The sequence below is a fragment of the Tamandua tetradactyla genome, chromosome 18 (assembly GCF_023851605.1).
Source record: "Tamandua tetradactyla isolate mTamTet1 chromosome 18, mTamTet1.pri, whole genome shotgun sequence".
Taxonomy (NCBI): domain Eukaryota; kingdom Metazoa; phylum Chordata; class Mammalia; order Pilosa; family Myrmecophagidae; genus Tamandua; species Tamandua tetradactyla.
In genome coordinates this window covers 61,855,487-61,881,636 of record NC_135344.1, presented here as the reverse complement: position 1 = coordinate 61,881,636, position 26,150 = coordinate 61,855,487, and the positions used below count along the sequence as shown (strand labels likewise).

Genomic DNA, 26,150 nt, shown 5'->3' with positions numbered 1-26,150 from the left:
TCTTTCAGTGATTTTTTTGTCTGAAAATGTTTTAATTTTTCCTGCATTTTTGAAGGACAGTTTTGCTGGATATAGAATTCTTGGTTGGCAGTTTTTCTCTTTTAGTAATTTAAATATCCTCCCACTGTCTTCTTACCTCCATGGTTTCTGCTGAGAAATCTATGCATAGTCTTATTGGGCTTCCCTTGTATGTGATGGATTTGCTTTTCTCTTGCTGCTTTCTAGATTCTCTCTTTCTCTTTGACCTCTGACATTCTCATTAGTAAGTGTCTTGGAGTGTGTTTATTTGGATCAATTCTGTTTGGGGTATGCTGTACTTCTTGGATCTTAATTTTAAGTCTTTCATAAGAGTTGGGAAATTTTCAATAATAATTTCCTCCATTGACTTTTCTCCTCCTTTTCCCCTTCTCGGTCACCAGCAACACGTATATTTGTGTGTTTCATGTTGTTATTCAATTCCTTGAGTCCCTGCTCGTATTTTTCCATTATTGTCCCTATATTTTCTTTTGCTTGTTGTATTTTAGATGTCCAGTCCTCCTGTTCACTAATCCTATCTTTTGCCTCTTGAAATCTAATATGTAGGTTTCCATTATTTTTTCATCTCTTCTGCTGTGCCTTTCATTCCCATAAGTTCTTTGATTTGTTTTTTCAGACGTTCGATTTCTTCTTTTTGTTCATTTCTTGCCTTCTTTATATCCTCCGTCAATTCACTGATTTAATTTTGGATGAGATTTTTCCATGCCTGTTCAAACATTCTGAATTAATTGTTTCAACTCCTGTATCTCATTTGAATTGTTGGTTTGTTCCTTTCACTGGGCCATAGCTTCAGTTTTCCTAGTATGATTCATTGTTTTTTGCTGGCTTCTAGACATTTAATTATCTTAATTAGTTTATTCTGGAGATTGTTTTCACTTTTTTTTTACCTAGGATTTTCTTGCTGGATGAATTTGGTGTCTATCTGTTCTTTGACATTCAGTTCAGCTTATTCTGGACCTCTAACTTAGGTTTTGTTTAACAGATCAGAATTTTTTCAGGTCTTGTTTTCTTGTTTCTTGCCCTGCCTGTGTGGTGCCTTTTTTCCTCCCTCTTAGGAGGGTCTACTTAGGTATTATAGACCCCAACCAGATTTTTCCAGACCAAACTGGCCTCATGTCAGGAGGAAAGAGTCACCTGCGTCAGTTTTCCCTGAGGGTGAGACCCAGCAGATTGAAAGGCTTTCCTATGAAGCCTCTGGGCTCTGTGTTTTTCTTATCCTGCCCAGTATGTGGCATTTGTCTGCCTGCTGGTCCCACCAGCATAAGGTGATTCGGTACCTTTAACTTCAGCAGATTCTCCCTGTGGAGGGCGTGGTGAAGACAGAGGAGCAGTTGTAGTCTGGTTTTAATTGCTTCACTTTTCCAGACGTCTGAACTCCTTGAGGGAGGGATTCCACTTGAGCTGAACCCCACTCCTCTCCTGGGTAAGGCACAGCTCCAGAAAAACTCTCAAACAAACTTAATTCTACCTATGCCTGAGGCAGTGGAGTCCAAGAAGCCTTGCAGCCGTATCCAAAAAGCAGCCCTAGAAACATAGCCACCAAAACGAAAGAGAAAAATCCTTTTCAGAGCAGGACCCCTATTCCTTGGGTTTGCCAGTCAAGAGCTTAAGTTGGTATGTTGCTCTCTGTATCTCCAGGTCCTATGTGCCCCTTCCTTTCCTTCAGGGCAGACCTTTTCAAATCCAAAAAAACCTCTTTTTTTTCCCCTTCTTTTTCTGTCAGCCCTGTCCCCCATGCTTTGCCAAAAACCAGTGATCTCCGCTTTTACTTGAAGTTCAGCTGAGCTGGGGGCCTATTTTTAGTAGTCAGAATTTGTTAATTCCACAATTGGCATTTGGTTGCTCTCAGCCCCTGCTGCTGGTAAAGTCCCTTTCCTTTCCCCTCTGGGAAGCAGCCTGTGTGGGAGGGGCACTGGCCACCGTGGCTTGGGATACTCACGGTTCTGGGTGGGCTCGCAGCTGGTCCAACTGCTGCAGACTAGGGTATGCTGTGTGTCCGATCACTGACGTGGCCCCAGCAGTTGTTCTGTACTGTTCCTAGCTATTTACTAGCTGCTCTGGAGGATGAATACCTCGTTAAACCGCCATCTTGGCCCCCTCTCCCCTGTAGGAAGTTCCTGGATTTATTTTTGAGTTAATTTTTATATATGGTTTAAGGTAGGAATTCATCTCTATTCCTTTGCATATGGAGATCTAGTTTTCCCAGCACAATTTGTTGATGATACTGTTTTTTTACCATTGAGTGAACTTGGTACCCTTGTCAGAAATCAGTTGATGTAGTTGTGAGGGTTTATTTCTGAATATTCAGTTTGATTCCATTGGCCTGTATGTCAGTGCCAGTACCATGCAGCTTTGATTACTGTAACTTTGTGACAGATTTTAGAATTGGGTACTGTGTATCCTCTAACTTAGTTGTTCTGTTTTGGCTATTCAGGGCCTCTTATCTTTCCATACCAATTTGGTGAGGGGCTTTTCCATTTCTGCAGTGAAGACTGGAAATTCTGATTGGGATTGAGTTGAATCTGTAGATTGTTTTGCATAGAATTGACATTTTAACAATCCATGAACACAGATTGTCCTTCCATTTACTTAGGTTTTCTTTGCTTTTTTAGCAAAGTTTTACAAGTCCTGTGTACAAGTCCTTTACATTCTTGGTTAGATTTTTGTAGATATTTGATTATTTTAGTTGCTGTTGTAACTGAATATTTTCTTGATTTCCTCTTCAGATTGTTCATTAAAAGTATATAAACTCCATTGATTTTTGCATGTTGATCTTGTACCCTGCCTCTTGGCTGAATTCATTTATTAGCTCAAAGAGCTTTGTGGTGGATTTTTCAGGACTTTATCTATATAGGATCATGTCATCTGAAAACAGGAAAAATTTTTCTTCTTCCTTTCTTATGTGGATGCCATTTATTTATTTACTTACATGCTTTACTTGCTTACTTATTTTACTTATTTATTTGCTTACTTCTATCTTTTCAAAGAACCAACTTTTGGTTTCATTGATTTTTCTATTGTTTAAATTCTATTTCATTTATCTCTGCTCTAATTTTTTTTTGAAATTTAAATTTCATATAATTGTCATTTCATAATGTATTTTGATTTTTTTCAACCATTTAAAAACATAAAACCATCTTAGTTCATGAGTTGTACAAAAACAAATGGTAGGACAGGCCAGTTTGCCTCACTCCTGTTCTATAGTTACTATCCCAGAGCCAGGGAGTTTGCCATTCATTCCAGAAGACTTCTAGATTTCTCTAAGAACTTGGTTCTACTTGACTTAGAATAAATAAGCTCAGACAATACTTAGCTTCCAATGGTATTATAGTCTCTTTATTCTTTTGGTAAAATTCTTCCAGTTATTTAGTTCCATTTGTAGGTGATGAAATATATAAAGATTCACTTCAAATTCTGGCACTGCTATGAACATTATCTCCTCCCATCAACTCAGGATTTAGAATTTTGGTCCTTGTTTTTATATTCCAGTCCCAGAAGTAGGTTAACTGTAGATGTTATCGGAAGACAGACTTATGCTGTATAGTAATTATCTACAAGCAGACTCTAGCTTCTCCAGGAACACTACAGAATGAATTTAGTTTAAATATTAAACTAAGAGGCATGCCCTCAAATGAGTTTAAATGCATTTTTATTTTTAGACAACCTACATGACATGTTTTTCTTAAGAACAATGCCTCCACTCCAAATAAATCAAGGTCGAATAAATGAGTTCAAGATGGCATCAGTCCACCTAAGTCCTGGTATTGTGTGGATGAAAAGCAGCAGCCAGTTATGATCACTGGTGATACAGCCAAGGAATTGCCAAGCTTGTTAACATTTTTCCATTTCTAAACTATCCTTAAAGAAAATCATATATGAGGTCACACTATTCTCATGTTGTCCGGAGAGCAACCATACCATCTGGAGTCATGTTTTCACCAATATAGAACTGGTAGTTTTTGAAATTAGCAAGGATGTCCTTGATTTGTTCTGCAGTCCCTGTCATAAAAGATTTTACTTTCTGTCTCTGTTCTTCATGTTTGCCTTTAATTGATTTTATGTATGATTTGATGTACTTCTTGTAGGCTTCTTTTGTGAAGCTGGTTTCCTGCAAGCGATGGTTCAAGACAGTATAACACCAGTGGTGTCTGTGCTTTCAGTATCTTCACCCTCAGGGCCTTCAGCAGAGGCATTTGCACCAATGAGCACATCATCAGTGCCACCCTCTGTTCTGACCATTTTCCCCTCCACCTCCAGGCAGAGCCCATCCGTGATCTGTCTCCCAGATCCTGTTGCTCTAATGTTTTTATTTCCTTCCTACTGCTATCTTTGGTTTTAGTTTGCTCTTCTTTTTTTCTAGAGCTTCCATTTTTGAGGTTTGATCTTTAATTTGAAATCTTTTTAAATATAATTTAGAGCCATAAATTTCCCTCTCAGAATTGCTGTTGCTGTGTCCCATAAATTTTGGTATGTTTTATTTTCATTCACCTTAAAATATTTCCTAACATCCCTTGTGATTTCTTCTTTGGCCCATTGGTTGTTTAAGAGTGCATTTTTAAATTTCCACATAGTTGTGAATTTTCCAGTTCTCCTTCTGTTATTGATTTATAGCTTCATTCCATTGTGGCCAGAGAAGACACATTGCATTATTTATATATTTTTGAATTTATGGGAATTTTTTTGTAACCTAACATTGTCCTGAAGGATGACCCATGTGCACTAGAGAATAATGTGTAATCTGATGCTGTTGGTTGAAGTGCTCTATTTATGTCTCTTAGGTCTAGTTGGTTTATAGTATCATTCAAGTCTTCTATGACCTTATTGATCTTCTGCCTAGATGTTCTATCCATTATTGAAAGTGGTATATTGAAATATACTGCTATTAATATAGAACCATCTGTCAATATTTGTTTCAGATATTTTGAGGCCCTGCTGTTAGGGGCCTATATATTCTTAATTTTTATGCCTTCTGTTGAATTAATGCCTTTATCAGTATAGGGTGACCTTCTTTGTCCCTTGTAACACTTTTTGACTTTTCTGATATTAGTTTAGTCTACTTTTCTGATATTAGTATAGATACCCAGCTCTCTTTGGTTAATGTTTACATGATATGTTTTTTTTTTTCCATCCTTTCATTTGCAACCTAGTGGTATATTTGAATTTGAGGTGAGTCTCTTGTAAATAGCCTACAGTTGGGTCATGTTCTTTTATACGTTCTCCCAGTCTCTGCCTTTCTACTGAGAGTTTAACCCACGCTGTGTTAGGGAGAGAGTGGGGGAACGGTCAGCAAGGGTGCCAGGAGCTCCTACTGTTTTTTAAATTGTGCTTTCTTTATTTGGCACTTGCCCGGTTACTGCCACCCTTCACATGTTTTCCAGAGCTTTGAGAAAAATGTTCAGCTATTCTGTGGGAGAATAGTTGAACATCTGGAACATCTGATGCTACCTTCTTGGTTAACCAACTTATAATTGAATTTTGAGAGTTCTTTGTATAGCCTGGGTACAAGTTCTTTATTAGATATGTCATATGCATGTGTTTTCTCCCCATCAATTGCTTGTTTTCATTCTTTAGCAGTGTCTTGGAAGAGTAGAAGTTCTTAATTTTGATGGCATCTGATTTATCTGTTTTTTCTTTCATCATCTGTACTTTTTGTTCCCAGTATAAGAAATTTTTGCCAAGCCCAGGGTCACTAAGGTTTTCTCTTTAGTGACTTTAATGTTTCTTATTAGAAGTTTATAACATTTTAGCAGTCACATTAGGTCTGTGATCCTTGAGTTAATTTTTCAATATAGTATAAGAAATGGATCTAAGTTCTGTTTTTTGCTTGTAGATATAATTGTTTCAGCACCACATGCTGAAAATACTACTTTGTCTACTGAATGTCTATACCTTTATAGAAAATCAATTGACATACATTTGTGACTCTTTTTTCCAAACTCTGTGTTTTGTTCTGTTGATCTATAGCATAGATCAGCATACACATCGGTGTTGTGATGCCAACCCCACTGTCTTGAAAACTGTAGCTTTAAAATGTGTTGAAGTCAGGTAGTGTAAATCCTCCAACTTTCTTTTTTCCAAGTCTCTACAAGAGCATAAAGAGTTCCTGAGACCAAAATGTTTGAGAATTGCAGCCTTACCATATGACTATGGGTAAATTCTTTAACCTCTTGGTACCTCGTTTTTTCATTTAAAATGGGTCGGGTCAGTAATAATAGTACCTAATTCCATAAAGTTGTAAAGATTAAGTAAATTAATTCATGGTAAGTAGTCAAAATAGTACCTGGTCCATTGTAGATGATCAATAAATGTTGATTATTACTATGACTATTTTCAGATAAATTGCTTGAATCCATAACTCAAGGTTATGGAATCTGTTTTGACTCATACTCTATTTCTTAGCTAAATCCAAAATAATTGATTCCTTTCTTAGTTAGCTCTCCCCCTTATTGTTTCAAAATGGTTTCTAGAAGTTCCAGAACCAAAATAAGTAGAAAAGCAAGTATTATTTCTTCCATATATCAATCAGAAGTCCTCTTCAGTCTTATTGTCCTTAATTGAACTGACTTAGGTTATGGTGTCTGTTCCTGAACTAGTCACATAGCTGCGGTGGATATCTGAGCCATCTTGGTCCATACCTGAAACTGAATAGTGAGGTCAGTCCTTAAACTACATGCCTGAGAAAACTGGGCATAAAGGGAGAAGGGAATGGATATTAAGAGTACAGCTCATAAATGTCCATCAGCTCTATATAGACCATAAGTGCTTCCCAGACATGTATTTTGTATATATGTTTATTGGGTGGTAAAAATTGATAGCAGATTCCTAAAGGGAAAATGATAACTCTTTTTAAATTTCAGTTAATTATGGGGCTTGGTACCCAAGGAGCAGAGAAGAAGAGCGCAGCATCAATTGCCTGTTTCTTGGCAGCCAATGGTGCTGACCTTAGCATTCGAAATAAGAAGGGACAGTCGCCACTTGATCTCTGTCCTGATCCAAGTCTCTGCAAAGCACTGGCAAAATGTCATAAAGAAAAAGTCAGGTTTGTATTATTTATTATCATAAAACTTAAGAATCTATACATAAAGTAAAATATTATCTGGTTTCATGATGGTAGACTTGAATACTTAAGAATGTCTTTGATCTTCCTGTATCTTTGTGTTGACCTTTCTTCCTTAAAAATTCTTCTGCTGGCAGTATGTCTTTTATTTAGGTTGTATTCCTCACGTTGTTTATATACTGCTTTATATCTAATAAGTTCTAAGAATCTTTTCTGAACTAATCTGATCTAGTACTACTGTGTGTTAGAGGAGTATCACCTATAAGAAAAGTCCTGCTAATGAAATTGCTGTGTCTATTATATGTATTTAAAATTTTAATAGTATCTTCCTTAGGGAAAGCAGTTTGCAGTCCCACCAGCAGGGTGTTTCTCACACAAACTCGGTGATAATTCTAGCAGCCTGCACATTGCTTGGCAGGCCCTCAATAAGTAGTTTTTGAATCAGTCAATGAAGGATTGAAAGAAGAAAATGAATGAACCTGTTTCTGATGGAATTTACTCTAAAGATGTGATTACACTGGTCATTTCTGAAAGTAAAATATGCTGGTGATTTTCATTACTATTTGTGGCAAAACTAATCACTTAGTATGAGATACTGTAGACCCAAAAAGGTATTGTTATTACTTTTCCTAGCAAATAGTGCTATGCTACCATTATTTTGCCCTTTTATGCCTGGCTCTTGTCACTGAACATTTCAGTATTGGGTTCTGTTGCTTCTCTTGTTACTTACAAGTGTATTGATGAGATGACATCTCTTTGGACTCCCGTACTCCTCAGTGATGCATTTAAAGAAATGTCAGAGCAGCAACTGAAATGTCTTATTTTCCAAAGTACTCTGTCTGTTGTAAACTGTTTATTTCATTCTGCCTTTAGATAGTATGACTACTGTCTTTATTAGGACTTTTTTTTATTGTTATGCTTCCCTCTGCTGGTTCTGTGTAGATAAAACAGGTCCTCATTGAAATTGTGTTTTATGTTAAATGATTTTTCACTAGTGTTTTTTATTTCTTAGAAAAAATCATTCAGTGATAATTTGTTCACTGTGACCTTTGAATAGTACTAGATGTGCATAAAGATGCAAAGATATAGATATGTAGAAAGAAATAGTATACAGTGTTTCACAATACAGATGTTAAAGCTTCATCTTTTAACATAATTGAAGTTGTTTTGTGTATGCTTAATGATGCTTTAAATGTTTTTTAAAATTTTTAATTAAGGAATTTGTAATCTTCTGCTGAGATTGATTATAAATATTTTCTTTTATTAGTGGTCAAGTGGGATCTCGGAGTCCTTCTATGATTAGTAATGATTCTGAAACCTTAGAGGAGTGTATGGTGTGCTCAGATATGAAGAGAGATACTCTTTTTGGCCCATGTGGACATATTGCTACCTGTTCTTTATGTTCTCCACGAGTTAAGAAATGTCTCATTTGTAAAGAACAAGTTCAGTCCAGAACAAAGGTAATAACTATTTAATATAGTATTTTATCATTTTATAAAATCTTTGATTTTATTTATTAATAAATAAAATTATAAAATGCTATATATCTATTTAATTTTGTTCTCTCAAACAGTGATTTTATTGGAATATCTAATTTATACGTATGTTCAGAATTTCTGAATTTATTGCTTGTTTACCATCTTGTCCTATTAAATGTATTTGTTTTGCCAATTTTGTTATTCTCTAAATTTGATTATATACTATCATATTTTTTTTAGTGCTTATGGGTTTCCTTCTTTATATCAAAATTATAATTAAAAATAAAACTAATTTACTATTTTACTTTCAAAGCTGCCCTTTTTTAACCTTTAAGTTATATTTAATTCTACTTCCTATTATTTCTTATATATTGCACCTTTAATAAGTTAGCTTTTTGAAAAGACCAGTATAGTTTTTTTGTACATTGTCACACATTCTGGATTTGTTTGCTTCTTCATGGTGTCATTGAATTTGTTTCTGGGTCCTCTGTGTTTCTGGTAAATTGGAAATTAGATCAAAAGCCTTGATTAGGGCCAGGATAAACATTTTTGGCAAGAAAACCTCACAGATGATGCTATGTACTTTATATTACATTCCATCAAGAGGCAAACAAAGCCTGGTTGTCTTGTAATTAGTAATACCAAATTCTGTGTGCCCTGTTACCTTTTTGTCTCCATAGACTCCATCCATTTACTTTTCAAGAGACATTATTCCTTGTTCTATTTCTGGCTTCGTTCTTTGTCCATGTAACTCAGTGCTTTATCATAACTGTGTCATCTTACTCATTTTGGTTTACTGACTTAATTGATTTTCCTTTTAGTTTTTTCTGACTTGTGTATGCATGTGTGTAAAATGAGATTCAGGTCTCCTATGAATAATTTCTCTTAAGATGAGTAGCTCAAACCAAAAAATATGCTAGTTTCATTTATGCAGATCATGCTCTTTACCATTCCCATGTCTTCATTTTTCTCTTTACACTTCTAAGCTGTTCATTAACATTCATTAATTGGAAAGGAGCTGGTATAATTTTCCTAAAGAATTAAGTAGCAATGACTTATCCTACCAGTGCTTCTTATATATTCAAAGGGGACTTTTATACTGGATGGCTTTTATGACCCAAATGAATGTATTTTTGTTAAAGTTTTCAGCAGAACAGCAGAAGGGAGTTTTTTTGGAACAGAGGTACTGGAGTAGTATAGTGTATAGCTGCTTCATCTATTAGTAAAGGGGGTGAGGGTGAGCTAACAGCATTTGCATGCTGGGCACTGTGCTGGCATGTCATATATGTTATATTAATGTCAATTCTGTTTAATAAGCTAACATGGATCATACTATTTGGTACTTATAAGTTGCTTTGGGTACCTGCTTACAAAGTAACAGTCTGGAAAAAAATTGGAAAGAACAACATAAGTTGCAGTTTTCTCTTTTTAAATTTATCTGCGTATCCTGCTGTTGTGCCAGAAACTTTTTGTTGAAATTTAAGCCCTATTTTGAGCACCTTTATTGAGCACCTGTTTTGTAGTCAAAACAAAGATATATGTGATAATACCCTGCTAAAATTGTGTAATAAATTGGCATTCTATGACTTAAAAACCACTCTGCCTTAGAAGATGTAGGTGCCTTAAGTGAGCAGTAATGTGAGTAGCCGTTCAGAGGCCTAGTGTCAAAAGCAGTGTTTTGAATATAGACTAGCACTTATTATTCATCTAGCCTAATTCCAGTGTTTACAGTAGGAAGAATTGTAGCTCTAAGAAATGCAGTTGCAGGCAGGTCTGCAATGCTGGTTTCTTGATTCTCCAGCCATTGTTCTGATATATAGACAAAATTAAGATTAATAACTTTAAGGGAGAGTTGGCAAAAAGCGATGGGGGAGAAGGGCTGTGCTGTCATTGCTTTTTGGACCACTTCTGAATATGGTTATTCCAAGATTTTTCAGGCTTGTAGTTGCTTTTTAAATTATGAAATTTTCAAGCCTTTGGAAAAGTATAAAATTAACATACCCACAAAATAGACTTTGTCAGATTGATTGCAGAGCCTTTGACTATAAAGAAATAGTGACCCCAAGTGGTTAAAGAATAATGAACATCTTCATTGAAGATAAAACAAATTGTAAAACCATTATTTGGAGGAAAGAGGAATACACAAACTTGGTCTCTTTAGCAATTAGAAAAATACAAATTTAAAAATGATGAATTATCATTAACTACTCCTATCAAATTGACCAAAATAAATTTAAAAAATAAATGCTAGCAAGGAAAGTGGGAAATGGGCACTTTCTTAACACTCTTGGAGGCTGAATAATTGTGTTCATGTTTTGCTAGGCCATTCTGGCTATACACACCAACCATTACAATGAACATACACTTTGATTTATTGATTCCATTCCTAGGACTGTAGCCTGAGAAAATAATCCAGAAGGTGTGGGGTAGGGGTTAGGGTCATAATTTTTTTTAAAACAATAAGGGAATGGGTAAGTAAATGGTTAGAGCAATTTGTTAGACTATTTAAAACTCTTTAAAAACAATTTAGATATGAAGACAAATGAATTGGAAATCATTATTAAAACAGCACATCAATAATATAGAAGGGAGAAAGGAATTATCACACATTGAGCCCTGATTATATTTAGCATTGAACTAGGCACTTTGCACACATTGCCTAGTTTAAACTACTCTTTCATTCTGTGAAGGATTGTTCCTTATTATTCAGATTTTAAAAGCTAAGACAGAACAATGTTCAGTAATATGTCCGTGGTAAAGTTGGGATTTGAATCCACGAATATCACACAGAGGAGAGGTATATGTTAATTTTTCTGTGTCTGGATTGTTTCCTTATAGAGGAAATGCATTTGGATACAAATGGAACTGTAAAGTTAATAAATTTATTTGTAAATATTCACTCATACTGTTTTCCACTGTTGCTTCAATTGTATAAAGTCTGTGTACATATTGGGGTATAGATTGTGAAAGCTCATAGAGAGAACATGTGACAGTTGGTTATTTAGGTCAATTTAGGTGAGTGGTGGCCATCCGTTTTGGACAGTAGTATTAGGTGATACAGATAGGAGTAAATGCGAATGTGTGTTCAAAGGGAGAATAGGTGAAAGATGGGTGTGAAGCCAGGGACAGTGGAGTGATGCAAGGGTAAAGGAGGCCAGAGCTAAGGTTGTTAAACAGTCACATTCCAAACTCAGATTAAGTGGAGATTAAGTGGAGGATATTAAATGGAGAAAAATTAGGAAATGGAGGAAATTTGGAATAGGCTGTGAAAGACTTGTGGCTTTAGAAGTCAAGGAGAAAGAATAGTCTAAAATGTGGGGTTCCAACCAGAGTGGGGCACTGACTGAGTCTTGGAAAGTGGCTGTTTTTAGGTAGAGTTCCTTTGAAGTAAGGGAAACAAGAAAATTCCCCTTGAGCTTTAGCAGTCTGGACAATCTGGCTAGATCTTTAATTACTATCAGAACTCTGTCATTCTCTTGGTCATTTAATTTTATTCTTCTTTATTTGTTCCTTGTCTTTTTAAAAGTGTTTTTTTTTTTTTGAAAAAAAAAAATGTCCCCCTGACCTTAGAGGATTTGGAATTTTTTATGCCATTCTTTTGGGCAGCTAGAGAGACTAGCAGAAATTGGGAGATTAATGAAAACTGGAAATAGAGCAATAACCAATGAGAGTAGAGGACAGAGTTGAGATGTGTATTCAATTTCTTTGTGCCTTGAATGTTTCCTTATAGAGGAAGTATGTTTGGATACAAATGCAAATGGAACTGGTAGAGTTACTGGATTTATCTGTAGATGTTCACTGCTGTGCTGTAATTTCTTTTCTGTAGATTGAAGAATGTGTGGTATGCTCTGACAAAAAAGCAGCTGTTCTTTTTCAACCTTGTGGACATATGTGTGCTTGCGAAAGTAAGTAGCCTATACAAATCTTCCCGAATATTATGAAAATAACAGGTAAAAAAATGCTACATTTTTGAAGTATTTTTTAATAGCTCACAAACAAAGAAGTTGGTGGACCTCTAGTACCTTCTGTTTCTTTCTCTGTACTAGAAGTCAGCTATTTCCCTCCATGCTCCTAAGCATTAGAGAAGATTATATGGTCTTCTACCAGCTTGGATTTTTATTTCAGTTGTCTTTTTTACCATAGATGATCTCTTTTAACGCACAATAGAAATTTATTTCTAAAATTGAACTTTGAAACGTGCAGTCTAGCCTTTTCTCCCATATAAAATTAGCACATCTTCATTTGCCTTCACTTTAATATGAAAGTATGTCTCCTGCATACTTTCCCCAATACCGAAAAAACCCATGGCAGCCATGTAGGGCTATAATCTGACCCTCCATTAACCTTTATGTCAAGAGACCACTTTGAGGCTGCTGCTACTGGGACTCGGTCTGCTCAGCAGCAGCCCCCTGCCTACAACTCCACCACCATGGAGAAATGAACGAGTCCAGCAACACAGAGGAATTCTCAGAGGGATCCAGAATTAACATGAGCAAGAATCAGCAGGATGATGGTAAAATGTTTATTGGAGGCTTGAGCTGGGATACAAGCAAGAAATATCTGACTATTTGTCTCGATTTGGAGAGGTCGCAGACTGCACAGTTAAAACAGATCCAGTCACTGGAAGATCATGAGGATTTGGATTTGTGCTTTTCACAGATGCTGCTAGTGTTGATAAGGTTTGGGAACTGAAAGAATACAAACTGAATGGCAAATTGATAGACCCCAAAAGGGCAAAGGCTTTAAAAGGGAAAGAACCCCCCAGAAAAGTTTTTGTGGGTGGATTGAGTCCAGATACTTTTGAAGAAGCAAATAGTATTTTGGAGCATTTGGAGGGATTGAAAATATTGAACTTCCCATGGGTACAAAAACAAATGAAAGAAGAGAATTTTGTTTTATCACATATACAGATGAAGAGCCAGTAAAGAAATTATTAGAAAGCAGATATTATCAGATTGTTTTGGGAAATGTGAAATCAAAGTTGCATAACCCAGAAGCAGCAACAGCAATAACGGAAAGGAGGAAGAGGAGCTGCAGCTACTGGATGAGGTGGACCTAAGGGTCGTGGATAAGGCCAACAGAGCACATGTGGCAAGGGATCGCAAGGGGGGTGGCAGTCACCAAAAGAATTACCAGCCATACTAAAGGAGGACCTTGGAGAAAACAGGAGGACATGCTAGAGTAACCCAACTTGCAGGACAATGTTGAAGATTGGTTTTCTATTGATCTAAGATGATTATTTGTAAAAGACTTTCTAATGTACAAGACACAAGTGTCCAACTGTATATAGCTGCCATTTAGTTTTCTTTGTTTTCACTTTGTCCTTTGCTATCTGTGTTATGCCTCAGTGTAGATTTGTTTATACAAATTTTATTTGTATGATCTCATGTTAAACCTCAAATAAATGCTTCCTTATGTGAAAAAAAAGAGAGATCATATAGAAACCTTTTCTTTCTTAGGACAGTATTAAAATTTAAGGGACATTTAAAATATCTCTTAAATATATTCTCTTGGTGCCCTTGGCTTTTTATATCCCCCTTGTTCTCTTCAAATTCATACATGGTTCAATACTTCTCTTCCCTTTGCTTTTTCATTTCATCAATGAAGGATTTTAAAGAAGTTTAACAATTTTATCATTTACTTAAACAGGCTCAGGGTAGAGCATGGTAATTCATTCAGCTGATAGTAATTTTTAATATAATATCTGAATCAAGTAATAATATAAAATGTATGATGGCTTAATCTCATTGGTATAAATTTGCTTCAAGCCTTGGTCTTTTTTCATTCCAGTGGATAGCTCTGTCAATGAAAGAAAAGTCATGTTCTGCCTCAAGTAACTGTTTCTGTCTACCAGAGACTGGTTTGATGATGGCATTATCAGTTAGACAAGGGGCATGCAGAAAGAGAGTTCTCTGTCTTAAGTAAAAAGGGTTTGATATATGGAAGTTTTCCTAAATCAGGGATTGGCAAACTTTTCTTATAAAGGACTAAGTAGCATATATTTGGGGCTTTGTGGGTCTCATGATTTCAACTTTTTCCAACTACTCACATCTGGCATTTTAGCATAAAAGCCATAGACAATATGTAAATGAATGGGCAGAACTGTATTCCTATAAAGCTTTATTTACAAAAATAGGTGACAGGTTGAACTTGACCTGTAATTAGTCGAAGTGACAACCTACATGAGACTAGAGTCTTGTTATTATTAGTTAACAGTACAGATTCTAGAAGAAAAAATAATATTTTCTGCAAAATTTTACATGGTTTTTGCTTTAAAATGTAAGAAGAGGAACACCTCTAACTTTTATTGAGCTCTTATGTCTTTATCAGGCGTTTTAATCTCTTTTTGTGTATTTTCTCATTTATTTTCACAACAGTCCCAAGAAATAGATTCTATTTTCTCCTTATTATAGACAAGTTGTTAAGTATTTATTTGCTAGAGAAGACGAAGCTGAGACAGAAAATGTCCCTCTTTCAGCAAGTATACGGTGAAGTAGTTAGCTCAGTCCCACATCACAGTTAAGCATATGTTAGATAGAGTCATGAAGAGTGTAAAGTGCCTTTACAGGCTAAAGAAAGAAGGATTATATCCACCTCGGAGAAAAGATTTTGTAGAAATAATGTAACAACCTAACTTAAGAGTTATAAGAATTTTAGATGATTGTGGTTTATAAATTATATTATATAATGAAGCAATTACATTAATTTTTTAAATTTAAGAAAAAATATGCCCCCAGATTGAAGCCAAATCTCAGTCCAGGTTTAGCAGCTAGCATTAACTCCGCCTGGTGCATTTTAACACTGACCTGCATTAAACCCGTCTGTCTGTAGCCCCTGGCCTGATACTGGTTCTTCCCTATAATGGAGTCACAGTATGTGCCCTACCTTGCCCATTTCAGTAGATTTTGCTTTGTTAAAGCTTAGGATCTTTTCGTAAGTTATTCCTGGATACCTGCTACAGTTTTGTTATTTTTCCTGTTTTGAGAATGACAAAAATACATGGTACATAGCCTAAGGTATTGGAATATACAGTCATAATAAATGATAATGGGAAAGAATATATTGAAGCAGTATGTGCTGTTATCTGTAGTTAACAACTTTAGTTGTAAGGTATTAATCTACAACATATAATTTTATCTTTCATATTTCCTCTTGGAATAGGAGAACATTCTAATGAAATATAGTTTACAGCTTTTCAGATTGACTATTAGAAATATAATCCATTATGATAAATTTTTAATATGTTCCTGAACTGCTTTATTAAAAAAGTAGTCACTAAGTCATTCCCTTCTTACTTTGTGTCAATTTGATAGAAATGGAAGCAGGAGAATTGTTCAACATATTTTAGGAATTTTAGAGTCACTTGCAATAGCAAATGATCTTAGAAAATTAACACATGAACAACCTTATGATTTTAGTATTAGATGAAATTTGTGAAAAGCGTTAAGATCTTGAAATGTTTATTGTTACTTATTTTAAAAAACAAAGGAACTTTGACTATTTACTCATTATTTTCATAAAGATAGGCTATCTGTTTTAGAGGCTACCAATGGAGAAAGCTCATCTTTAGGTTGATAAGATTTTATGGATGTAGAGTTGCATATTAATATGATCTGCTTAATGCTTCTTTCACTGTTCAGTATGTTATAAAAATGAGCAGAAAAGGCCACACCCTTAGTCATGTTCTAAGAAATGTCTCTGCTACTATTTTCCAGACTGTGCTAACCTGATGAAAAAGTGTGTGCAGTGTCGGGCAGTAGTTGAACGAAGACTGCCTTTCATTATGTGTTGTGGAGGGAAAAGTTCAGAGGATGCCACTGATGATATCTGTAAGTGAATTTTTTTAGGCATTTTTAAATTTTGCTTTTTTGTCCATGCTTCCTTGAACATTCTTCTGATTAATAATAAACCGTTGCCTTATAAAACATAAGATATGTGACTTGGACCCACAGATAAACAGGTAGGATTTTCTGGTGGTTTTGTTGCATTACTAGAAACATACCTGAAATTACATTTTCTAATTTGTCATATGATTATAGAACTTAAAAATTAGTCTCACAAGAAGTATCCACATATGGTATAAAGAATATATGTATAGTTGTATTTTTGCATAAAGAAAATTTGCTATTTTTAAGATAAAATTTTGTATGTCTTGCTGTGAATCATATATAAATTATTCTTTCAGTTTGCAAAAGTATTAACAAGATTCCTTTAGGTAGCAGGTTTCCCTAGTGCATTTAAATGTTTAATGGTATAGTAATTATTTGGGACAGAGTAACTGAAGGTAAACTAGAACCCTAACTCAGTAAAAGATAAATTATTTATGTTCAGTCTTTTCAGCACCATAGTTGTGTGAAGATATTTTTCTTCTTTGCACTACATGTAAGTTGGACGATACCTTTGATTTCTTTGTTCTATGAATACATGTAAATGTATGTTAGTGTAGCCACTTTTCTGCCCAGGGCTTTTGTCTTTAACTCAAATGGAGCAGAATAAAAATCCTGGGAACAGATTAACTAGAGTAAAAAGACCAAGAGTCTTGAGAGCAGAAAAAGTCAACTGAAAGATTTTCTTCTACTGTGCTGTCAGACCACTTGATTATCACCTTTCTTGAGTTCCTCACATTACATCAGTAACAACAAGAAATTTGGGCATAAAAGAAGGAGGCTAGGATTTTTTGATCATCTAAGAGAAGTTTAAGATAATTGCTGAAATTGGCTAAAATTTTATCCACACTGTGCTTTGATTTGTACAGTGTAGGAGCGGGGAAAACAAACAAAATGTATTTATGAGTTTGCCACAGGAAGCAAGTAGAGCCTTGGAAGACCACAAAAATCTGTATGTGGATTGTTGTCTGCCTGAAGTGTAAATATAACTAGAAATTAATGTGCAAATCTATTTCTTTCATTTTTTTTTTGATCATAACAGTTTTATTAGTAATAACCGGAAACAGGAAAATGATTATCTGTTTTAAACCACTGGGCTTTGGAGTGGTTGTTTAAACAGTGATAGTTAATTGATAAATCTAGCCAACTTCTAGTAATTTTTTTTTATTCGTAAGCTTTATAATTTATCTTTTATTGAATAATAAAATATTAAGAAGTTTTAAACCTTTCATTCAACATATGTTTAACATATGTAGCAGTAACAGTTCTTGTGAGTCTGTCACTTCCCTGATGGGATTTTCCCTTCACACCCCCTCACACAGATTTCCCAAGGCTGCTCTAAGATTTTGCAAGTGTCCAAGTCTGCTAGATGTTAGATTGTTTATAGGAGGTTGGTCAGTTTATCAAATCTCTTCCTTTTTGAAGATGGGCAAATGAAATGCCATTACTGTATCAGTTGTTAAATGTGGAAAGTTTTAAAGAGGATTCTGATAATAGCCTTGTGTTTTTAATAAGCAAAATAGTAATTTTTTAAATTAAAAAATACTGTGACAAAACAGTAGTAACATTTAAAATTGTTGTCTGTGCTGCAGCGAGTGGGAACATTCCAGCGCTGCAGAAGGACAAGGACAACACCAATGTCAACGCAGACGTGCAGAAGCTGCAGCAGCAGCTGCAGGACATTAAAGAACAGGTAATAATCATTTCTTCATGCTAAAAATGGAATTTGATATTTTCCTGGAAACTATTAGTATTCTCTGTAGCAAGCATGGTTTATATTAGTGTGTCACTAGTAGTACTTGAATATTGTAGCAAATAATATCTGATAAGAAGATTTAATCAAGCACTATCCAAAATAGGAAACCTTGATGCCAATAAATACATGAAAAAAAGACTCAATTTGCATTTGTAATTGGGAAATGAAAATTAAAAGCACAACAAGGTGCCTTTTCACACCCACCAGATTGGGGAATATATTGAATAAAGACTGTCAGTGTCAAGTATTTAGGCAGAATATGTAACATCCATGAATTTTTTTTTTTTCATCCATTAATTTTATACAATGCTAGTCGGAATATAAATTGTAAAAACACTTTGGAAAACAGTTTATCATTACCTAATAAAGTTAAATAGGATATGATTTAGGAATAGAAACTTGGGAAAATCCTTTTTTTGTTGTTCATGGGCAGGCATGGGGAATCAAACCTGGGTCTCCAGCATGGCAGGTGAGAACTCTGCCTGCTGAGCTACCATGGCCCACATCTTCCCCCCCCCCCCCCCGCTTTTTTAAACACTAATCTCTGGAGCCGTATGTATGAGGATATTGTCAAGGTTGGAAACTATATTTTCATGTAGGCTTTAGGCCTAGTTTATTAATCTAAGAGTTCTTGTTCAGTTATTTTATTTCTATGTTATTTAAGGAAGATATAATTCAGAATGAAGTTTTATGATATATTAAGGTGAATTATGTTTTTATAGATATAAATGTAAAATGTGTTTTTGTGAGTGTATATGTGATTTCCTAGAGTGTTTTTACAGAAGTATACCTTCTGGGTCATATACCTGAGTTCACATCACAATTTGTCTTGGGGAAGTTATTAACTTCTTGGAGTCTCCGTTTCCTTGTTTTTAAAGTGGGAGTGATAATGAGGCTGAGATTGCATCACATCTAGCACAGAGTTGCCTGGTAGTCTTAGCTACATTTCTACCCTTTTCCCCCAGTATGCCTGATACATGGTTTTATTTCCAACAAGAGCAGAATCGCATCTAGAATTGGGGAATCTGAACCAGATTGAAGGTATTGTCCTTACAGTACCACCAATATTTCTTATATGAATGTCATTTTAACTATTTAAAATAAAAAAAATTTTTTTAAGCAACAAGAGATTATTTGGCTAAAACAGAAGAAAACTAATGATGTTCAGAGTTGTCCCAAATTACACTTTCAAATTATAAAATTGTCTTAGCATTAATAACTTTGCTATCTCACATTACAGACAATGTGCCCTGTGTGTTTGGATCGTCTAAAGAATATGATTTTCCTCTGTGGCCATGGAACATGCCAGCTCTGTGGAGACCGAATGAGTGAATGTCCTATTTGTCGCAAGGCTATTGAACGAAGGATTCTTTTGTATTAACTAAAAAAACACAGTGTGTTTTGTTGGCGAAAGTGTTTGGTTATGAGATCTTAGTAAGCTTTGAAGCCAGTTGAGATTCTAATGAAGTAATTTCCAATATCATAGTTTCTTTACAAGAGTGTAATTAGTCTGTAAATGTACTAGAACAAAAATACCTGATATAAGTGTTTGAAACTGTTTTGTTTTGTTGTTAATTTGAAATATCAAATCTATGTAATTCATAGTATTTTAGCTCCTAAGAGGAAAACCATTTAGAATCTCTTTTTTGTGTGTCCATTGAATTTTCTCTTATGGTTCATAAATTTGTGAGGCCTCATATATCTTTTGAAATATATAATCATCTCCCTATGATTCTTCAGTTTATCATGATTTTACAGTGAGTTGACACAGATGCTCAGAAAGGTTATGCATCAAATGAAGTAGGACAGATCAAACCATTATTGCACATATATTAAATGATTGAATTATACTCCTAGTTCCTCATAATTAAGGAAATATTGAAGAGAGAATATTCTTTCTAAGAACAATCTGAGTGATTGTTTCTGAATTTAGAGTAAACAGAAATATAGAATGAGAGAATGACTTTGCATTTAGCTTATTTTCCAGACTTAAAAGGAAATTGTTGAATTTGAATCAAATTGCCAGTTTCAAAAAGACTGATAGACATGAAAAAGGAAAAACAAGCAAATACAATGGAGAATTGAAGGGAAAAAGGTATCTAATAAAAGAGAACCTATTAACTGCCTTCCTTACATTAATTTATACATTGTTTTGTTCAGTCAGCTTTTTAAAAATGTCCCTTAAAAGTGTACTACAGTTTTCCACATGGTTACTAATCCAGGCTCGATCTCTAATTAGTGAAATAGCATTGCCCTCTTTGTGCTTCTGAGGTGCCGTTCAGCATTTCTGATGTGCTGATCTGAGGAGGAGGATGCACTGTCCGAAGGCAGAAAGCTTTGCTTCTCCATCTGCATGAATTCTGACAGTGTTACTGATTCTACCTTCATCATAAGCCTCTTCCATTCTCTCTCAGCTGGTAGGGCTTACTGTAAGTCTCTCTTTATACCTCCAGATGAGGATATTATATGAACTGCCAGCAATATTCAAAACATAATAACCTAATGTAAATACTTACTTTAGCAAGAGTGACTAGGACATTTACAAGAATATGTCTGATTTATTTTTGACCTGTACTCTGGCTCCAGAGCATCTAACCATTTCCTTTCCTTTGAATGAGTAAAATCTTAAAATGTCTAGGATAAATATACACAGAAATAAATGTTTTGGGGTTCATTGCTGCTAGATTATAAAAATATTAGCTGCTTACAATAGTGTCTACTATATATTGTGCATAAATGTACTCCTGGGATAGTAATCTTTTTTTTTTTTTTATAGTTTTTCCCCTTTGCAGCTGGCTAGCTTTTCTTATTTTACTTTTTCTGCTACCACAACTTAATATGAAAGTGCACAGTCTCTATCTAGCCCTCCTGATAATTGTGTTTCTAACTACTTAATTGCTCCTACTTTTGGCAAGTATTGGTGAAATCAGTGGTGAGCTTTGCTAATTTTGTAGTCTTTGTCAAGGCTACATATACAAGTTCCATATATTGTGGTTAGCTAAGTAACTGTTATAATTTAGAACAGTAAATTTAAGAGAAATTTAATTTTAGAAATGACTCCAATCAGTTATCTAATAAGGACCACTGAAGCGATTTTTTAAACCATATTTTGAAGTTCCAGAAAGAACACATAACTGATGATATCCATATAAAGAGACAAATAACTATCTTCTTTCAGATTTGAAAAACATAAATCAGGATTTTCCATTCCATAGGCCATCCATCTCTTTTCCATTAGATCAAGTGATAATGAGGGAGCACCTTGCTGATTAATGTATAGTTTGGCCAACCAGAGATTTGTATGATCTGCAGCTCTAATAAACTGATCCCTGGGTTGCCGTATTAAAATTTATATCCCTGAAAGATAATTTCTTCTTCCAGACTATTTTAATTATTTATTCCATATTAAAAATATAAACATTTATAAACTTTCCATAAAAAGTCATAAAATCACTATCATTTTTGTGCCAAGTACTTGTGAATTTTCTGTATATGTACCACTTTGAAATCTGTTTTATGACTATAAAATGTTTCTATATTCATGGTTTCCAGCACCTGAAATATTTTGAATTTATTTTGGGCTTTGGTGAGAATAAGATTAAGCCTTAATCATTTAAGTGACTTTCCTCCAATTCTATGAAACTACTACCTCTCATTATATGTCTCCTAATTCCCAATTAGGCATATTTCCTTCTCATTATCACTTTATCCTGTACCTCAAAAGAATGTTTATTTTCCCTAGAATCATTTTTTTTAAGTATTTGACATGCATTCTCAAAAAAGTATTTATTGAGCAACTACTATGTTTCAAGGGCTAGTTATACAACACTGAATAAAACAGTCAGCATCTTAGCCCATACAGAATTTATCATACAGTGGTTGTATAGTTGAAGTAATCTGTAACCAAAAAAAGGGGATCCGAGGGTACTGAAAACATTTCTTCCTCATATTTCAGAAGAGTTGTCATCATCGCAGTAGTATTTGGATTCCTTCTCTATACTTCTTGCTCCTATCACAGTTTCCCCTTTATTTTTTTCTAACTAGGATTTTCAGCATTGTTACTCAAAACACACACACTTAACAGTTGGTGCTATTCTCATAACTTTTGTTCACATAATTTAACGTTCTTATTGCTTGCGCTATATACATATTTCATTTTGTTGGGAGCAAGAAGGTTTTGCAAGAAAACATTTTGTATTACTGTAGGAATATTGTAATTAGACGAGTATTTCATTTAGCTGGTCAAATTATGCTTTATGATATTTGTTATTTTAAACATTAAAAACTGACCAGCTACCTACTGAGGCATAAAATTAATTGATAGATAATGTTGGAAATAACTTTTTAAAACTTTCATCTTTGATGGCTTTAGCATGTAAGGCCATTTTAGCATACTGAAATGCATGCTGCTTAAGATAGGTCCTGTTCAAATTCCTGTATTTCAATGCTTGCTGGGTAATTTTTCCATGGTAGAAATACAGTCTAGTTATGCATAATTGCTGCTGTTTGTTTATTCTGAATTCTAGACTCTTATTGGACTAGCAATTAAATTTATGAACCAAGAGAAATAGTAATGGTGGGTTAGGTTAGGGAGGAATTGTATCAAATAGGAAAGAGAGAAATCAGTATTTGAGTGTAGAAATGAAAGAGGATCATGTAAATATCATCAAAGCAGAAAGCCACAGAGTATATTTAATTCAATAATAGTGTATTTCAACCAATCAGTTTTTAATGTGGTTTAGTGGACAAATTGTTCTGTAAATTATAGGCTACACGGTTTGCTTTTTTTTTCAATCCAAAAGGAAAAGCATTTATGCTTATAGAGGATCTAAAATGTTTTTATAGTAATAATTTGTATAAAAATGAATTTGGGGATAACATTTTAACCATGATAAATAAGAAACACCTGGGTTATTTTAGTAGTTTGTGTTTCCAGGATCTAAAGTCATGGTAAACATCAAATTCCTAAAATTTGGGGGAGTATAGCATTTCTCCTCTCCTCCCCATTTAATTAAGGTATTGGTAACAATCATATTGAATAGGTTTCAGCCTGGTAATTGGAAGTTTGTTACTTCATTTTGAGTGAGAGAGGAGATACAAATTTTAAACATTAAAATTAGGTTAGCTCTGATTTGTACTAAATTTGGAACATAATCGTTTTTCATAAATTATGTGTGCCTTGTTGTTGAAAATGTCAATTTTCTTTGTCTACTTGTAAAAGTTTCAAAATATTTTTTTTTCAAAAAGGCAACTGAATTTCATTTGCTTGAATGTTATAATAGGAATGCTTACTGATATTACTTGATATTCATATATAGACTTGGAACTTTATATAAAATCACAGCAGTATTAATAATTGTACTTTAAAACATTAAATTTAAGGAAACTACTTAATGCTTTCTCATGTGTACGTTGTCTTGCTACAGTGAGGGAAAAGTCCTTTAGGTTGAGCCTCAGTTTGCTGATAAATGGTTAAGAGTGCATGGGTGAAACTGCAGTACTGAAAAATGAAATAGATTGTGGAACTGATTAATTAAAATTTTAAGTTGCTATACTGGCATTTTCTACCTCCTTTTCTGTCAGAGTATTATGCTTTGCAGCATTTCTTCTTATTTGTGAGTAAGGAGGAAATGTAAATCTGAGGTTAAAATTGAGATTTTTGTTTTTTGGAGAATTTAGGCTTTAGATACAGAGAGGTGACTTATCACATCAATTTGTGCCTAAATCTGTGATTACATACTATAATTGACCTGTATAAAATGTTAAAGAAAGATATTATTTCTCAGTGTTTTACTTTTCCTGTACAGTCTACTTTATTTTATTTCACAAACATGACTTCTTTCTTCCAAAAAAACAAAATGGTCTTCAATTTTTTGTAAAATAAACAAATGTGCCATTTTGTCTGAGATCTGTAATTTCAGGAAGCTATTGAAAGTTCTGTCTCAGGGCTTTTTAACAGTTTAAGCAATTGCTAATTATATTTTAGAAAATCCAGCTACATAATTCTTCAGTGCCTTGAAAGAATTATTGACTTGGCAACACCATCAAACCATTGCGTAGAAAAAAGATTACATAGGCAGTCTTTAGCTCATGTGAATCATTATAATACATGTATGAAAGTAGTGTCGCTCAGCTTGTATAATATGTGTGCTAGGTTTGGGTAATTCTTTAAAGGAAGTTTTCTAGATTTACACTTGATATTTTTTTGATATGTTTTTAAGAACTGATTTATGGCCATGACACTGTTACCAGAAAAGTTAATTCCATGTTAAGTAATTGTGCAAAGTCATATGTAAGTAGCCTCTGGGAAGAGGAGGTAGAATGCATACAGTTTGCTATTTTAGAATGAAAGAAAGATTTGTTTGTAAACATAGGTTGTTTTCCCCTCAAATGGGGGGAGGGGAACACCTTTATTCAAATGGTTAAGTTAAAAAAAAATTTTTTTTAAGGATATCAAGACTTGCACGTCATTCTTAATACTAGTCTTTCCTAGGCTGAATCCACAACATTGTTTTTCTGTTAAGTTCAGTATGCTTGTGTCATTCTAAATGCAGTCTGATCAGTATAGAAAGCAGTTTTATTGACTCATAGCAGTGTTTTGCTTTGTACTTTTTCCAGTGTTTCCGTCTTTCACTATTGGATTAAATTTAGTCTTGTTTGTGAATGTAGTTTCTATATGTCAAATGATTTTTGCTTATTAGCCTTTGTTAAAAAAATGCTTAGCAAGAGCTAAGCTTTTAAAAATAAACAGTCATTTTACCATTAATAAAACTTATGATGCAGTATCATTTTATAATGTTTTACTCTGATCTTTTGAAAACTACTTCTTTATAGAAATCTTCATGAGTTTTAATCTTCAGGCATATTATTGGAAAGGAGATTACCTTGTCCTTGAGAAACAAGGACATTCATCCCAACTAAATATAATTAGTAAGTGTCCACATTTGGAAAATTTTCATTGTAATTGTTATATTTAAGGTACCTCTATCTAAAGGCCCAAACAAGTTCTTCTTATTTTAACATTTCACATTGTTTCAGGACTAAGATTCTTCTGAAAGTAGTCTGAATAGGATAAATATGATATAAAGTAAATCAGTGAGTCAAGAAGACTCACCTTTGCTATAAAAAATTTATTTCTCCTCACAGCTCAGATATAAATTTCACTCTCAAAAGGTATATGTTTTAGGGCAGGCCACAGAGGCTCAGCAGGTAAAGTTCTCACCTGCTGTGCTGGAGACCAGGGTTCGATTCCCGCTGCCTGTCCATGCAAAAAAAAAGTAAAAAGGTATATGTTTTAAAGTATTGACATATTTGGCTTATTTAGTGTTGTCTCAGTACATTGTAACTGCATATTTTGGGAGTTATCTGTTAAGTTAAAAGAAACACTTATTTGTGAAGTTATTGAGGTTATCTAATTTCCATTCCAAAGATTAATTACGTCTATTTGGAGATGTTCAGGAGGAAAACCATCTAAAACAAAATCTTTTAATTGTTTATTTTTAAAAAGCATATGTGTTCCCACTTTAAAACTGTGACTTTATTTTGGATAACTTTTAATAAACTGTGCTTTTTATTTCTGATGCTGTATGGTTAGATATTTCATGGCAATATTTTTATTAAATTGAAGCTGTGTATAGGTTTTTAAAATAAAGACATTTTAGAAAGTCTGATTTATATTTTATCATTGTTATTCATCATTCACATAGATTAAAATTATTTGCCTGTCTCTAGTATAAAGCATTTCCCACACTTATGTGACAGTGAAAACTTTGAAATGGTGCATTGACAGAGCACCAACAGGAGTTTATAGTGGATGCATGGATTAATATGAAACACCAAAAACTATATTTCAGATAAATTACTTGCTGAAGAATGATAATTAGTCTAGTAATTTTTTTCTTCTATAATAAAACTATTTGATAAGTTCATTTTTATTT

At 34.2% G+C, this 26,150-nt stretch overlaps 1 protein-coding gene across 1 annotated transcript in view; it reads left to right on the top strand.

The window, feature by feature from the left end:
- MIB1 (MIB E3 ubiquitin protein ligase 1) overlaps window positions 1-25,867 on the top strand; it is a 142,455-nt gene extending 116,588 nt beyond the window's left edge. The window contains exons 16-21 of the mRNA XM_077135812.1: window positions 6,894-7,075; window positions 8,361-8,553; window positions 12,398-12,476; window positions 16,287-16,400; window positions 18,050-18,150; window positions 19,454-25,867. Coding sequence (XP_076991927.1) covers window positions 6,894-7,075; window positions 8,361-8,553; window positions 12,398-12,476; window positions 16,287-16,400; window positions 18,050-18,150; window positions 19,454-19,594 — 810 coding nt within the window. The 3' untranslated portion in view covers window positions 19,595-25,867. The remainder of the gene's footprint in view (window positions 1-6,893; window positions 7,076-8,360; window positions 8,554-12,397; window positions 12,477-16,286; window positions 16,401-18,049; window positions 18,151-19,453) is intronic.
- The last annotated feature ends 283 nt before the right edge of the window (window positions 25,868-26,150 follow it).